Source organism: Nerophis lumbriciformis, linkage group LG05 (assembly GCF_033978685.3).
Source record: "Nerophis lumbriciformis linkage group LG05, RoL_Nlum_v2.1, whole genome shotgun sequence".
NCBI lineage: Eukaryota > Metazoa > Chordata > Actinopteri > Syngnathiformes > Syngnathidae > Nerophis > Nerophis lumbriciformis.
Window position 1 is genome coordinate 42681596 of NC_084552.2, and position 14985 is coordinate 42696580.

A 14985-nucleotide genomic window follows, 5' to 3' on the forward strand; every position below is an offset into this window, starting at 1 on the left:
TAGCTGCAGCACTCAGTTTTCCTCTGCAGATATTAAGTTACCAAAAAAACCAATTGTTTTTCATTTTAAGCAGAGAACAGAAATCTGTGAACATGTGGGTGAGCAAATGCCATACATAGATGGTGAATCTATGTCAACAGAAGGGGCGGGGCTAACTTGAAACTTGTAGAGATGTAAACTCGTGAAGAAAAGAAGCAGAAGAAGTTTGGTCAGTGCGACGGAATGTCATGGATTCGGGACAGCATTGTAAAAATGTCTGCACTCTGGAACCAAGTAGACAGTGTACACCATAGGTGTCAAACTCTGGCCCGCGGGCCAAATTTGGCCCGCCGTGTAATTTCACTTGGCCCATGAGGCGATATCAAATTAACACTAGAGCTGGCCCACCGATCATATACAGCGGCGGTGCCACGGTACACCGCTAAATCTCATACTTGCCAACTCTCTCGGGAGACTCCCACATTTCAGTGCCCCTCCCGAGAATTGTAACGGCCCCTTTTAGTCCAGTCCAACAAGTGCTGGCCCAGTTACGTAATATGTGCGGCTATAGCACGCACACAGAAGTGAATGCAACGCATACTTGATCTTCAGCGACACAGGTTACACTGAGGGTGCCAGTATAAAAAAACGTTAACATTGTTAGAAATATACGCCACACTGTGAATCCACACCAAACAAGAATGTTTGGTGTGGGAGAACATCCGCACAGTAACACAACATAAACACAACAGAACAAATACCCAGAACCCTTTGCTGCACTAACTCTTCCAGGACGCTACAAGGTGTGTGTGTGTGTGGGGGGGGGGGTGTTTGGAGGTAGCGGGGGTGTATATTGTAGCGTCCAGGTGTTGTGCCGGATAATGCACCCCCGGCGTAGAGTGTTATATCAACTAAAGCCCACACTTAAAGTTTCCACGTGCAAGATTGAATCTATTTGAAAAAGTTATTTAATAAGAAGCAAAAAGGGCTAAAACAATAATGTTCGTGTTAGAGGAGTTGTGAATGAATGAAATATGAAATCCGTGCTGCAGTCTGCAGGTGTACCTAATGTTGTGGCCCAGCAGCGACTGCAGCACGGATTTCATATTTCATTCATTCACAACTCCTCCAACACGAACATTATTGTTTTTGCACTTTTGGCTTCTTATTAAATAACTTTTTTAAATGGCTTTAGTTGATATAACACTCCCGTCAGGGGGTGCGTTCTACGCCGGGGGTGCATTATCCGGCACAACACCTAGTGCTGCAAAGGGTTCTGGGTATTTGTTCTGTTGTGTTTATGTCGTGTTACGGTGCGGATGTTCTCCCGAAATGTGTTTGTCATTCTTGTTTGGTGTGGATTCAACGTGTGGCGTATATTTCTAACAATGTTAAAGTTGCTTATAGAGTCAATCTCAGTGTAAACTGTATCGCTGTTGATGAAGTATGCGTTGCATTTACGTGTGTGCGTGCGTACAGGAGCCGCTCATATCTTGTGACTAGGCGGTCACGTTGTTAGAAAGGATGAAAAGCGGACGTGACGTCAGCTCGTAGAGGATGTTAAAAGCAGTGCCTGTAAGGCACGCCCCCAGGACTGTGGAGTAAGAGACATTATGACTGGTGAACAACTTCATTCGATAATGAGGGTTGCTTCAGCTCAAACCCTGAGCTCCGACATTAATGAACTAGCATCCAAGAAAAGATGGCAGGTATCTGGCTTGGGCACATCAGATTAGATCAGTGTGTTACAAACTGAGCAGTTTAAAGTCCTGAATGGTTGGTTTATTCATTATTTTATTTTCAAATGTATTAGCCTGTGGAAAAAGTTAATGTTGATATTTACCTCAGAAGGCTGCAAATAGAAAAGAGGCATTCAATTTTTATTTAAACTGTATTTGATATGCCATTGATATTTTTTAATTTGTATTATTATTATTTGAAACTCGATTTTGCATGTCACTATAAAGTTATATAAGCCTTGCTTGTTCAATATTCAATGCAAAACTTGTTTGGGTCCATATTAAAAGGTTAATTTGTTCAATCTTGGCCCGCTGCTTTGTTCAGTTTTAAATGTTGGCCCACTCTGTATTTGAGTTTGACACCCCTGGTGTACACAGTACACTTATTGAAGCGCGCTGACGGAAGGAGTCCATTAGTGAGTAATCTAAAGTGGTGTCAGATGAGGATGCAGTAAATGAGGATGTAAAAGACCAAAAGCATGTGAGTTAGTTTAAAAACAGGATGAGAGTTGTTCCTAGAAATGCTGAAGTCAGCAAAATATTTATGTGGGCCTTGGGGCATTGAGTCAGGTGATTGATGACGCCAACGTGCTAAAAAGTGTCTTTCTTAAGAGGAGATGAAAAATCTGTAAACAAAAGATGTTGCCAGCAAAATTCAAGCCAATGTGTCTGAGACCATATTTTATATAAACAACGTTACCTTGAAGCGTCGGGCCAGGAACTTGTTCTTCATCTCCAGGAAGTTGCCTTTGTTGGCCTGGGACTTGAACGGCTCATTGACGATGGCGAACTGCGGATCGTTCTGGATGTCCTGCCACCGAGCGTAGCCGTGGCTGGTGTGGTGGTCAAGGGTCATCCGACGCCACTTTTGAGACGACACTATGTTTTTAGGCCGCGCCCACTAAAATGTAGTATCTAAAGCTCGTCGATGTGTTCTTTACTTTAAGTCAGGGGTATCCATAGTGCGTGGCATGTTTGAAATTTTATTATTTAGATACTATATATTATTCGATACAGTGGAACCCGTTTACTGTATGTCGACGTACCTTAGAGTGGCTGACTGACGTCGACACAAGCGATTGTCGACATAACCAAAAGCAAAACTAGCCATTGCTTGAGTGTGACTTCGACAACAAACATAAAGAGTATTGGTAAACATAAGGGATTTTTCCAATTGTGTATATTTTTATTTTTATTCTTCTGCTTTCATATTATATGTTATCAGTTATATATGTTACCCTGGCTAAAGTGGAACCCTAAGCAGAATTTTATCTGAAGCCCCCCACCCCCTTGTCCCCATTACAAATGTTTTCGGACTTTTTTATGTATGTGAACCTTTTTATCAAACTTGAATTTTTTTAAAACATGTTTCATACTATAACAAATTTATAGGAAATAAATAGTTCAAAAATGTACTTTTTTAAACCAAAATAATTTTAACATCATTCATCATTATTAAATATATAAACCTTCTTACCTCATCTGCGTCTGGGATTGGAACACACACTCTGCCTTAGAGAGTAAGCACAAATGCTCTGCGCTACGGGAGCCAGGGACACACAGGGAGAAATTTGCCTGACTATATTCCTGTCAGTGACATAGCAGGAAGCAGCTAGGAAAATTTGTGCGGTAATATATATATAAAAAAAAAAAAAATGTTGTCTTGATTGAAATGACAATAAAGCTTTCCTACATGCATGAATTTTTCTCTCAGTCGCTAACAATCTAAAAAAAAAGTGCATTGTGTGTACAATCCAGATTAATACTTAACATGATTTTGTTATGACGTTTATGTTGCACTGAACTGTTTGCATGTTTTAATTCTGTGTAACTAAACGGTTATGTGGTTGTTTCATGCTGCTTAACAAAATTAATGATAAAGTTTACAAAACTACAACACAAGTCAACATAAATGGGTCGATAAAATATTATGTTGACAAAAGCGGTCCATAATGTATTCCAACGTCGACTTAAGTAGGTACTTTTTAGCAAGAACACAATGAGTTTGTTGACATAAATAGGACCGCATTAAAGGGGAATCATTCAGAATCATTATAAAAGACATGATGATGGATGTTGTCTTTTTTGCATTCCAAATATGAAATTAATGCGATCAAAATTCTGCTTACAATGGAGCCTATGGGACCCACGCAATTCCACCTACAAAGCCCTTAAAAAACATCCAAACACCTCCATTGAGGTTTTATATACATTATGTAAGTATGTATGTAATGTAGTAATGGTCACATTAATAATAACATTTAATATTTACGTATTTTGATCATTTTAAGCATAAGCGGCACATTAATTAAAAAAACACATCACAACTTTTGCTATTTTTTTCTTCATCACTGATTATTACTCACTGCAGACTTTATGAGGGACAACAGACATAATAAAACATCACTTACTGTACAATGTCTGCTGTCATTAGAATGCCACCTGCTAGGACGTTCATATATTCCCATTTAGATGAAGAATGTCTCGTAGTCCTCATGAATAAACGGGGTAAGAGTGTGGGGGGGACAGAGCGTCTTTACATGTAGTTTTTGCCATTTTCGGGTCCTAAATGGCTGTCAAAGTGTACCAACTTGCTGGATGCCTACTCAGACTTCTTCTGTCCAGGTGAGTTGCATGATTTATGACCTAGAATAAACTTCTGGGGAGCTGGGAAGCGAGGAAGCAGCAGACATCTCGATGATGTAAACATAGTGACACATGGTAGTGATCAGGGCGCCGCTTTAAATAGTTTGCCTTTGTTAGTGCTTATAATAATAATAATACCACTAAAACTTTGTTACTATTCAAATCACAAAATGTAAATGAGTATTGTTGGCGGTTTTTGAATGGGTATTTATTGTATTTTATGAGCGGACTTTTATTTACTTTTATTTAGAATGCATCGAAAAAAAATCCATCCATCGTCATGTCTTTCATAATGATTGTGGGCGATAGGCAAAATACAAATTAAAAAGTGCAGTTCCCTTTTAAGTGGCTTCAATTGTATTACACTAGTTTGCTTTGTCAGCTATAACACAAAGCTATCATATTTAGTTCCGATAGCTTAGCACAAAATGACTTACATTGGATTGGTTTTAGCATCTTTAATGTAAAAAAATGCACAAAGTGACCCCTTTATCCATCAAGTTACTGCATACGGCCCCAGCTGGAATAAGTTTGGACACCCCTAATTTAAGCCAATAGCTGCAGAGCGCAAATTAGGTAAAAAAAGTGGCCGCTAGTTTTGTCGAGCTCTTGGCACCACTGCGAAGACGATAAACAGCCATTTTATGGCAGCTCAAACTGACTTTTAATAGAGATGGATTTCATTATCGTTTGAAAATTAAAAAATAACAGCTTGTTTTCTATTTCTGAGCTAAATATTTTTCAGGCAGCCAAAAAAAACCAAAATATTCAAAGTGTGCCGCATCATGAAATTAGATTTATGCGATTGTTACACAGTCCTAATTGATGCAATACAGGGAACAACATGTACTTCATGTTTGACCAAACTTTGGCTGGTTTGGTTTTTTTTTTTTTACATTAACTGGCAGCCTGAAAAATAAGAACAGATTGGGAGTGGGTCATTGCACGGGCAACAGCTGTCAAGGATACATGACGATTCCCGCCAGGAGCCAGAAATCGTGTCGGCGATGCCAGATCTCGCTCATCTTTCCAGAGGAGATGGCGGCGCGCTCCTCGTTCTGCCAAAGAGTGTGCAGCTCTGTGGGGGAGAGGCCAGGCCGTAAAGAGGTGGTCCCGCAGCATGGAAATGTTGTGCAGATAAATATATGATCTATAAATCTTGAAGCATTTCTGATATCCCATGTTTTCTTTAATCGGGGGACGGTGCACTGCCCCAAGCAGGTCAAGTTAGTTTAAATTTCATTTTCTCACAACAAGAGTAGTTTCAGGATACCTTTTTTTATTTAACCAACTCAATAGCCTTATTGTATTGATCATATTTATCTTTATTTATTCATCTTCTTTTTTTTTTTGTCCTGTCCAGCTACTCAGGCACATCATATTGTTGATGTAGATGCCCATATTTGCTGTACAGATTTACTTTACAAACGAGAAGTGTGGGATACTTCTCTTATTGCCTTATTTGTAATTAATTAAATGTCTTTATATTATTATCTGGCGCAGACGTACCATAGCAGGAGGGGATAGAAAGAGAAAAAAAGGAAGACAGAGAGGGAACTTGCGGGGACAAGAGGGGGATAAGACAGAGAGGCAACAACAACAACAACAACAACAGAACATCATCAGCAAATACGATATGTACAAATAAGATCTGAAAAGTAATAGCAAAGAAGCAGATAGTGAAGTAAATAATAATAACACAAAAATGACAATGAACATTGTTACACTACAAATGGAACAATACAAGTACCAATAGAAATAGCACTACCGATAATGAATAATAACAAACATTACCTCTACTATCAACAATACAATTGTTTCAAATGCAACAATCAATACAAGTAATGATAACTTGAAATACAAAAGAAAGAAGATAAATGGAGGGGAAGAAAGAGAAGCGAACGGTTTTAACCTTGTAGATTGTTATAGTATCAATAGGTTAAGCTTTGTCAGTGTGTCATGTGTTACCCAGTTTCACCTAGGGCAGGGGTCGGCAACCTTTACCAGTCAAAGAGCCATTTTGACCAGTTTCACAAATTAAAGAAAACAATGGGAGCCAAAAAATCTTTTGAAATTTAAAATGAAATAACACTGCATACAAAGTTTTTTCTCTTGCTTTGTGCTATGTATAAACCAAGGGTTTATACATAGCACCTTAATATTAAAATTGAATGTTAGTGCGGCCCGCGGGTTTTACATAAATGGCGCTCGACTAATGTTGTGTCGTTCGCGAACGATTCGTTCAAACGAACGAATCTTTTGAGTGAACGTACTGAACCGAATCACTTCATGAACTGATTCGTTCCTTTCTCAGTTCAGTTGAGCTCCGCCGCGACCATGCCGGTATGAGTGGAACTGGCGCATTCTGTGACTCACTGAACCCTCGACGTCGGCGAACGACGCAGCCAGTTACTCATCATGGGGGCGGGCGGAGGGACTGAGCGAACGATTCATCCACCGCGGATTAACGACATGAATCACTCAGTGAACGACAGAATCAGGACTCGCGAACCTACTGACACAGAGAACTGACTGTGTCGCGGAGGAGGACGTCACATTGAGGCTCTCGTTCGGTCACTGTGCGCGTCGTTCATTGGGTGCTGAGGGCTTGTGTCGTTCGCGAACTGACACACACCGAGATCTGCCGCTGGGGAAGCTGTTACTGACTGACTCATGATTCGCCGACCTGCACACAGAACTGCTGCTGCAGAAGTGATTCAGGTTCACGTACTGAACTGTGCTGACTGTGGCGCTGTGTCAGTCACTCACTGCCTGGTGTACTGCATGCACAGAGCTGTGTAGGCACTCGCGTTGACCCTATTTGCTGCTTCTCCCGCGAATGTCTGCACTGTACTGTACTACGCACGCCCCCCACCCTCCTATTTTTTTATTTTTTTGGGGGGGGGAGGGGATTCGGTGAACGAATTTTTTGAACGACTCAATTTAAGGAACTGATTCTAGTGATTAAGTACAGTCAAAAGAACTGCCGATCCCATCACTACGCTCGACAGCGTCATACTTGTCAACCCGATTTTTCCAGCAGACTACGAATATCAAGGCAACTGAATATCATGGCAACTGTTCTCTCAAACATGCCGTGATGGTACAGCATTTAGCGCCCACTACAACCAGCGTGCCGGCCCAGCCACGCGTTGTATGGGGCTTATGCTGGTACACGTAAGTGACAGCAAGGCATACTTGGTCAACAACCACACTGACGGTGGCGGTATAAAAAAACTTTAACACTCTTACTAATAATGCGCCACACTGTGAACCCACACCAAACAAGAATGACAAACACATTTCGGGAGAACATCTGCACCGTAACACAACATAAACACAACAGAACAAATACCCAGAATCCCATGTAGCCCTAACTCTTCCGGGCTACATTATTAACCCCCCTACCAAACCCCACCCACCTCAACCGACGCACAGAAGGGGGGGGGGGGGGAGTTGGTGGTAGCAGGGGTGTATAATATATCCCGGAAGAGTCAGGGCTGTGTGAGGGAGCAGGGTTGGGGTGGGGGCGGGGTTTGGTGGTAGCAGGGGTGTATAATATATCCCGGAAGAGTCAGGACTGCATGGGATTCTGGGTACTTGTTCTGTTGTGTTTATGTTGTGTTAAGGTGCAGATGTTCTCCCGAAATGTGTTTGTCATTCTTGTTTGGTTTTGGTTCAAAGTGTGGCGTATTATTAGTAAGAGTGTTAAAGTTGTTTTATATGGCCACCGTCAGTGTAACCTGTGTGGCTGTTGACCAATTATGCCTTGCTGTCACTTACGTGTGCAAGCAGAAGATGCATATAACAAGAGGCTGGGTTGGCACGCTGTTTATACAGATTGTAGAGGGCGCTAAATACTGTACCATCATGGCACGCCCTTATTATTATTGTAAGGGTGAAAATCGGAGAATATTAATCCCGGGAGTGTTCTGCGAGGGGCACTGAAATCCGGAAGTCTCCCGGAAAAATCGGGGGGGTTTGCAAGGGGGGGGTTGGCAAGTATGCGGCTGAGCCGCATCAGAATGATCAAAGAGCCGCATGCGGCTCCGGAGCCGCGGGTTGCCGACCCCTGACCTAGGGGAACAACGTTAATATATCCATCCATTTTCTACCGCTTATTCCCTTTTGGGGTCGTTTGATGAAATGTGATTATATGCATGAGTGTATATGTACAGTATGTGTATATGTATGTTTGTACAGTGAATGTGCGTGTGGATGTATGTACCGTGAGTGTTAATACTGTATTTGTGTATGGTCATCTTCATTTCTGTCGCAACATGCTTTACAATTTCTCATCTCTATCACATGTGGAGGAGTGATTGCATTGACTAATTGACACATTTGTTTTATGACTCTGTGGAATATTTACTAGTATTTCTATTGGTTTTTGATATGGAAGATAGCAAAATTCTTGAAAGTAGAGGAGCGATCGCAACACAGTCAGCTACGTTGCAGACGTGCGTGTGTGCAACCCAAAGTGCAACCCAAATGTAACTGTAGATGAGTGATCGCATTACCGTTGGCCATGCTGCATGTGTTTGTCTATGTGTGTGTGTTCTATTTAATGGCTTATTTTGCAGTCATACGCTATAGGAATAGAGACCGACCCCCCAACGATGGGATTCTTTGTTTGGGCACTCAATTCCTCAGAATGACACATAATTTTCTTTTGGATGTACGATAATCGAGACGATATACGATAGACCAAAAACATGAATCCAATGTAAAGTAAGGTGTACAAAAACCGAGGTACCACTGTACTTTTTGGGTCCTCAGGACTAAACTTGCATGCAACAGTCAAGTCAAACGAAAGTGAACAGAAGTTTGTCATGGAATGCTCAAAAGATTTACACTCAAGACTGACCAGTGAAGCCGCCATCAGCAATGTTGAACATGAAACGGGGTCGCTCGGCGGGCATCTTTCCGTTACCCTTGGCAACGTCGACCTTCGTTTCTCTGACGTCTTTCCCAGCCTCCTTGTCACCTTTGACATCTTCTGTTGACGACAAGGATTACAGATGACATCTAGAAGAAACAGATCTCCTTGATGGATGAGTGTTTCTGGACTGGATGACGCACCTTTCTTGGCTTCAGTGACCTCCGCTGCCTGCGGCGGCGTCCTATCAGGCTTTTCCGTGTTTTTTTCCCACTTCTCGTCGGCCTTCTCTTCGTCTGTAGACGCAAAGTTGACACGAGTCATCGCTTCCATGTTTGAATTCATCGCCACTGACTCCATCTTTGAAGTTACCTGCTTTTCCTTCTTTGACCCGCTCCTCTGGTTCAGCGGTTTGTTTGGACTCGGCTGCGTTCTTCTGCTGCGTACTGCACTCCTCTGCTGGGCTGCTGCTTGTTTCTTTCTTCTCCCCCTTGTTCAAGTCTGCGTCCATTTCCCCCTCACTTTTTAAAGCGGAAGATGCGCTCTGCGATGAGGAAAACAAATTACAAATGGCCATTTTTGCAGCAAGAGCTAAAGCTGAACTGAAATTCTGCACGGAAAATGTAGAAATCTGGGAAAAACTGTGAATGTTTTGAATGAGATACACATTTTAATGTTGGAATGGTTTATAAATGGTGGATAAATATTGACAGAATAAAAGATCAAAGGGTGTTATGACATTTCCGGAAAAGTGGGAATATTTAGGATGTTGTTAAATTGAATGTCCAGAATGAGCTGAAAGTGTTCATGTTGGAATAATTAGAATCAGTTGAAAAATGTGAAAGTATTGAGTGTCAAAAAGGAAAAATAATAAATACGAATTTTGGTGCATATGTGTAATCTAATGAATTCAATACAAGGAGCTAGCTACATTTCAAATCTAATCAAGCGATTTCCTTCCTCTTTGTCCCACCTCTTCACCATCTGCAGACTTGTTTGCATCCTCCTCCTTGCCCTCATCTTTTTCCCTCCCTTTGTCTTTTTCTGTCTGGGCCTCGCCATCTTCCTTGTCGTCCTTTTCTGACTCTTTGCCGTTTTTTTCAGGCTTGTCCACCGGAGCAGGCGTTGCTGTAAATGGACAACATCAATCAACTTACCTTCTGCCCTTAGCAGAGCAAGCAGCGCCCCCTGCTGTAAACAAGGCGCACTTACTTCTTTGCTTACCTGGTTTGGAGGTGCAAGGCGTGTTGTTGGAGCTGGCGTCTGGGGTGGGCGTTGCCGTCTTGGCGGCGGGAGACGATGCCCTGGAGGCGGAGGATTTGTCCACACTGACCTCAGGCTTGAGCTCTGGAAGACTCCACCGCCCGTTTATGTGCTCAAACTCCTGAATCTGATCGATCAATATGCAGAAAAGACCCAGACCTGGCATTATGAACAAGTTCCTTTTTGTTTTAGTGGAACATCATTTCCCACAGAAATTACCCTTTTGGGTCTCAAAATTTAAATAAAAAAAAGCAGTTGATCGTGACACGCACATTTTTGGGAATTTTGCCTATCATTCACAATCCTTATGTGAGAGAAAAACACACATGTATTTCCCATTTCTTTGTACTGTAAAAAGTGCTCGTATGAGGCAGCTAATCCAAGCAGGTAATGGGGATACGATCTATTCCACCTATGAAGCCCTCTAAAAACCATCCAAAAACCTATACAATAACGTTTTATGTACATGATGTAACGATAGCATCGCAATGCATAAACGTTAAAATACAAACGTAAGAACTTAAAACAATGACTTATTATGTCCACTCTCACGGAGATGGTGATTGATGGGATGGTTGTATTTTTCAACACACGACCTGTGCTCTCATTGAGCTGCTAAATTCAGTAAACCTAACACTTATAGAAAAATGCTTCCCAGTGATGTTGTGATGGTTTTATGCTGTGTTCCATTTGTTGAGAGCTATATTGTATCAAGTTGGTAGTGTGTGGATTTTCAAAGTTGATCAATTTACCAGCTTGGTGTCACAAACGTCTCACGCCAGAGGCATGATTTATAACCTAGAATTAACTTTCCCAAACTCAAGCAAAAGCAGCTCCAGCCCTTTTTTTGCATGGCAGCTCGCAACCAATGTTATCAGCAGCTCAAGCTAGGTAGTAGCTGGCTACTCGCTAGTGGTTGAAGGAGCAGTGGGGACAAGGCGATGGGTTTCTTTCTTGGTGTTAGCTCTTACAGTAATAATGTTGCTACAGCTTGGTTGGTATGTAGATCACAGCACGCAAATGGAGTGTTGTTGGCGCTTTGGGGATGTTTTTAGAGTGTCTTATAAACGAAATAGATTACTCCAATTAACTGCATTATCAGCCACATCGTACTGACAGTTTTTCACTATTTAGAATGCACAGATAAGGGAAAGACATGTGTGTTCTTGTCTCAAATAAAGATTATGAATGATGGGCAAATATCCCAGAAAAAATGGGCAGTTTTTCTTTGACTGAGCATAATTTTGTAATCAGAAGAACATGCTGGATCAGGACTTGAATTGACGGGTATATGGATTGTCGACATAAACGGGACTTAATTAAATATGTTACACTATAAAATGGACCCTAACCAGGTAGGGTAATAGACAGCAATACCTTCTTCTTGACGAGCGACATGACGCCAATGCGAGTCAGGACAGGCTGGCGACACAAGCCCTCCCTCGGTACGCCGTCAGCAAACGTCTCGGCCCCGTCAGCCACTGGCTCACACAAGTGACGCATAAAAAGAGACACGTACGCTCTGGTGGAGACAAGTTTGGGTGTTAAAGGTCAAAAACGGGTGAGTTTGCTTATTTATTTTCTATTTTTGTACTGACATACTTGAATTCCTTCTCAGTCTTCCCTCTGAGGTCTCTGACCAACCACTGAGAGGAGAAAGCGTCCTGAGACGGCATTCCCCAGCGCATCACCGCATTTAGGAAAGCCTTCCTCTGGCGAGTATTGAAGCCAAGGACCTAACAACACAACGATATTCAATTTCTGGGAAAAGCTACACTGTAGAAACTATCTAGTAAACTTTTTTTTAGTTCCTCTGGCAGGCATTCAGTAAGGCCTTATTTTGACTTCTCTTCCCATCTGAGGCCGTTTTGAACAATAATAGATTTAACACATCCTGCGTTATTTGGATCATAGCAGCAAATGTCACAACAGAAACCACGCGGACACACCTCCAGGTTGCCTCCCACTCTGGCAAGAAGAGGAGGAAGAGGTTTGTCCTTCTCGCTTCTCAGCTGGCGACGTGATTGCCTGCGACCTGCAGGGAATTGCGGGGGAACAGAGCGAAGGATTGAGAATTTGAGCTGTTTAAAAACAAACATTAGAGCGGGATTATTGTACCCCTGAACATGCCTCAATGCCTATATATGGGCATTACAATTCATGCGTTATTCAATGAGGAATTCGGTGTTTCAGGGGTGTCATTTTTGTTTATTATTAGTTCAGGACATGCTAAAAGAGTCATCAGCATGCATAGGAAAGCCAAAATATCAGCTTTCCTGGTCCCTGTGCCTGTAAGAAAATACATTCTGTGGCACTAAACAACTACAGGCCTAAAGCTCTGACCTCCCACTTAATGAAGTTGATGCTGAAGCAGCTAAGAACACAGGTGTGTGCAGCACAAGACCGGCTGCAATTTACATACCATCCCCATGTGGGGGTGGATGACATGCTTATATACTCGCTGCAGAGAGCCTACTCCTCCCTGGATAGCGTACGAATGAAATTATTTGATTTCTCGTTTGCCTTCAACACATACTTGCCAACCTTGAGACCTCCGAATTCGGGAGATGGGGGGGGGGGGGGGGGGGGCTTGGTGGTAGCGGGGGTGTATATTGTAGCGTCCCGGAAGAGTTAGTGCTGCAAGGGATTCTGGTTATTTGTTCTGTTGTGTTTATGTTGTGTTACGGTGCGGATGTTCCCCCGAAATGTGTTTGTCATTCTTGTTTGGTGTGGGTTTACAGTGTGGCGCATATTTGTAACAGTCAAAGTTGTTTATACGGCCACCCTCAGTGTGAACTGTATGGCTATTGATCAAGTATATGCGTTGCATTCACTTAAGTGTGTGCAAAAGCTGCATATATTATGTGGCCGGGCCGGCACGCTATTTGTATTGATGAAAAGCGGACGTGACGACAGGTTGTAGAGGACGCTAAAGGCAGTGCTTTCAAGGCACGCCCCCAATATTGTTGTCCGGGTGGAAATCGGGAGAAATTCGGGAGAATGGTTGCACCGGGAGATTTTCGGGAGGGGCACTGAAATTCGGGAGTCTCCCGGGAAAATCGGGATGGTTGGCAAGTATGCTTCAACACCATCAAGCCTAGACTGCTTGGGAAGAAGCTGGAGAGCATGAATGTGGATGTCTCCCTCATCACTTGGATTACCAAGTACCTGAAGGGCAGATTAAAGTATGCGAAGACACAGAGCCGTATTTTTGACCGTGTGAACATTACTTTCTCCCTTTCTGTTTGCCACCTTTCAAGTACTGTTCCAAGTTGTGGCATCTACAAAAATAATTGGATGACATGGCCATACTGTCAAGAAAGGAAGGTAGGAGGAGTACATAGCACTGGTGGATGACTTTGGGGCAGGGGCAATCATCTGCAGCTGAACGTGAAAAAAATAAGGAGAAGGTTGTCAACTAGAGTTAAGGTGAAGGACAGAAACAAACTGGGAAAGATCTTCAAAAAGGGCATCAAACTTGCTGCACTGGAAGAGGTGATTAGAGACATAATGTAGAGCAAGATCAGGGCAATTATGAGCAATGCCTCTCACTCCCTCTACAGCACTGTGGACTGTGCAAAGAGCAGCCACCGTAACAGAATTGTGCAAACTTAATGTATTTTCTGCTACACTTCATCATTCACATGCAGCCTTTAAAAACATCATGCACTGAATTTCTTATGTTTTTTCAAATACATTTTAAGTAGTCTATTTGTATGTGTATTTTTTTATATATATTTGTTTGTATGTTTTATGCTAAGGCAAATTTCCTATTCTTTTAGAGAATGAATAAAGTTAATCTATCTTGTGTTATTTGTATTAGGATTATAGCGTCTGATCTGATCACATTCAACATTTAAGCTTTTTTTCATCTCGTAACTATGCTTAACATAGCGTCATATAGTCGTTATATAGTCTCATATTGGTTTTGTGTTACTGTTATAAATGTTTTGCTATGTCCTATGCAAGTGGTGATAACATGTTTATAATATAGTATGTTGATACTTCGGGCGGTAGGCGAGGTACACCCTGGACAAGTCGCCACCTCATCACAGGGCCAACACACATAGACAGACAATATTCACATTCACATTCACACACTAGGGCCAATTTTAGTGTTACCAATCAACCTATCCCCAGGTGCATGTCTTTGGAGGTGGGAGGAAGCCGGAGTACCCGGAGGGAACCCACGCAGTCACGGGGAGAACATGCAAACTCCACACAGAAAGATCCCGAGCGCAGGATCGAACCCAGGATCTTCGTATTGTGAGGCAGATGCACAAACCTGAGATAGGCTCCAGCGACCCCCCGCCACTCCAAAAGGGACAAGCGGTAGTAAATGGATGGATGGGTGGATGTTGATACTTAAGTTATTGTAGACCCCAATAAGAATAGCTGGACTTTGCCAAAGCTAATGGGGATCCTAATAAACGAAACAAAACAAAACCTTTTATACTTTTTTTCTGTTTTGTGTGGCCC

At 42.3% G+C, this 14985-nt stretch overlaps 1 protein-coding gene across 4 annotated transcripts in view; it reads right to left on the reverse strand.

Moving 5' to 3' along the window:
• Nucleotides 1–14985, reverse strand: part of chd3 (chromodomain helicase DNA binding protein 3) — a 67308-nt gene that overhangs the window by 15045 nt on the left and 37278 nt on the right. For all 4 annotated transcript variants that reach the window (XM_061960221.2, XM_061960229.2, XM_072913230.1 and 1 more), the window contains 10 exons: nucleotides 12456–12541; nucleotides 12109–12242; nucleotides 11884–12028; nucleotides 10468–10633; nucleotides 10217–10371; nucleotides 9616–9787; nucleotides 9447–9539; nucleotides 9232–9363; nucleotides 5334–5442; nucleotides 2419–2551 (listed from right to left, as the gene is read on the reverse strand). In XM_061960221.2, coding sequence (XP_061816205.2) covers nucleotides 2419–2551; nucleotides 5334–5442; nucleotides 9232–9363; nucleotides 9447–9539; nucleotides 9616–9787; nucleotides 10217–10371; nucleotides 10468–10633; nucleotides 11884–12028; nucleotides 12109–12242; nucleotides 12456–12541 — 1325 coding nt within the window. The remainder of the gene's footprint in view (nucleotides 1–2418; nucleotides 2552–5333; nucleotides 5443–9231; nucleotides 9364–9446; nucleotides 9540–9615; nucleotides 9788–10216; nucleotides 10372–10467; nucleotides 10634–11883; nucleotides 12029–12108; nucleotides 12243–12455; nucleotides 12542–14985) is intronic.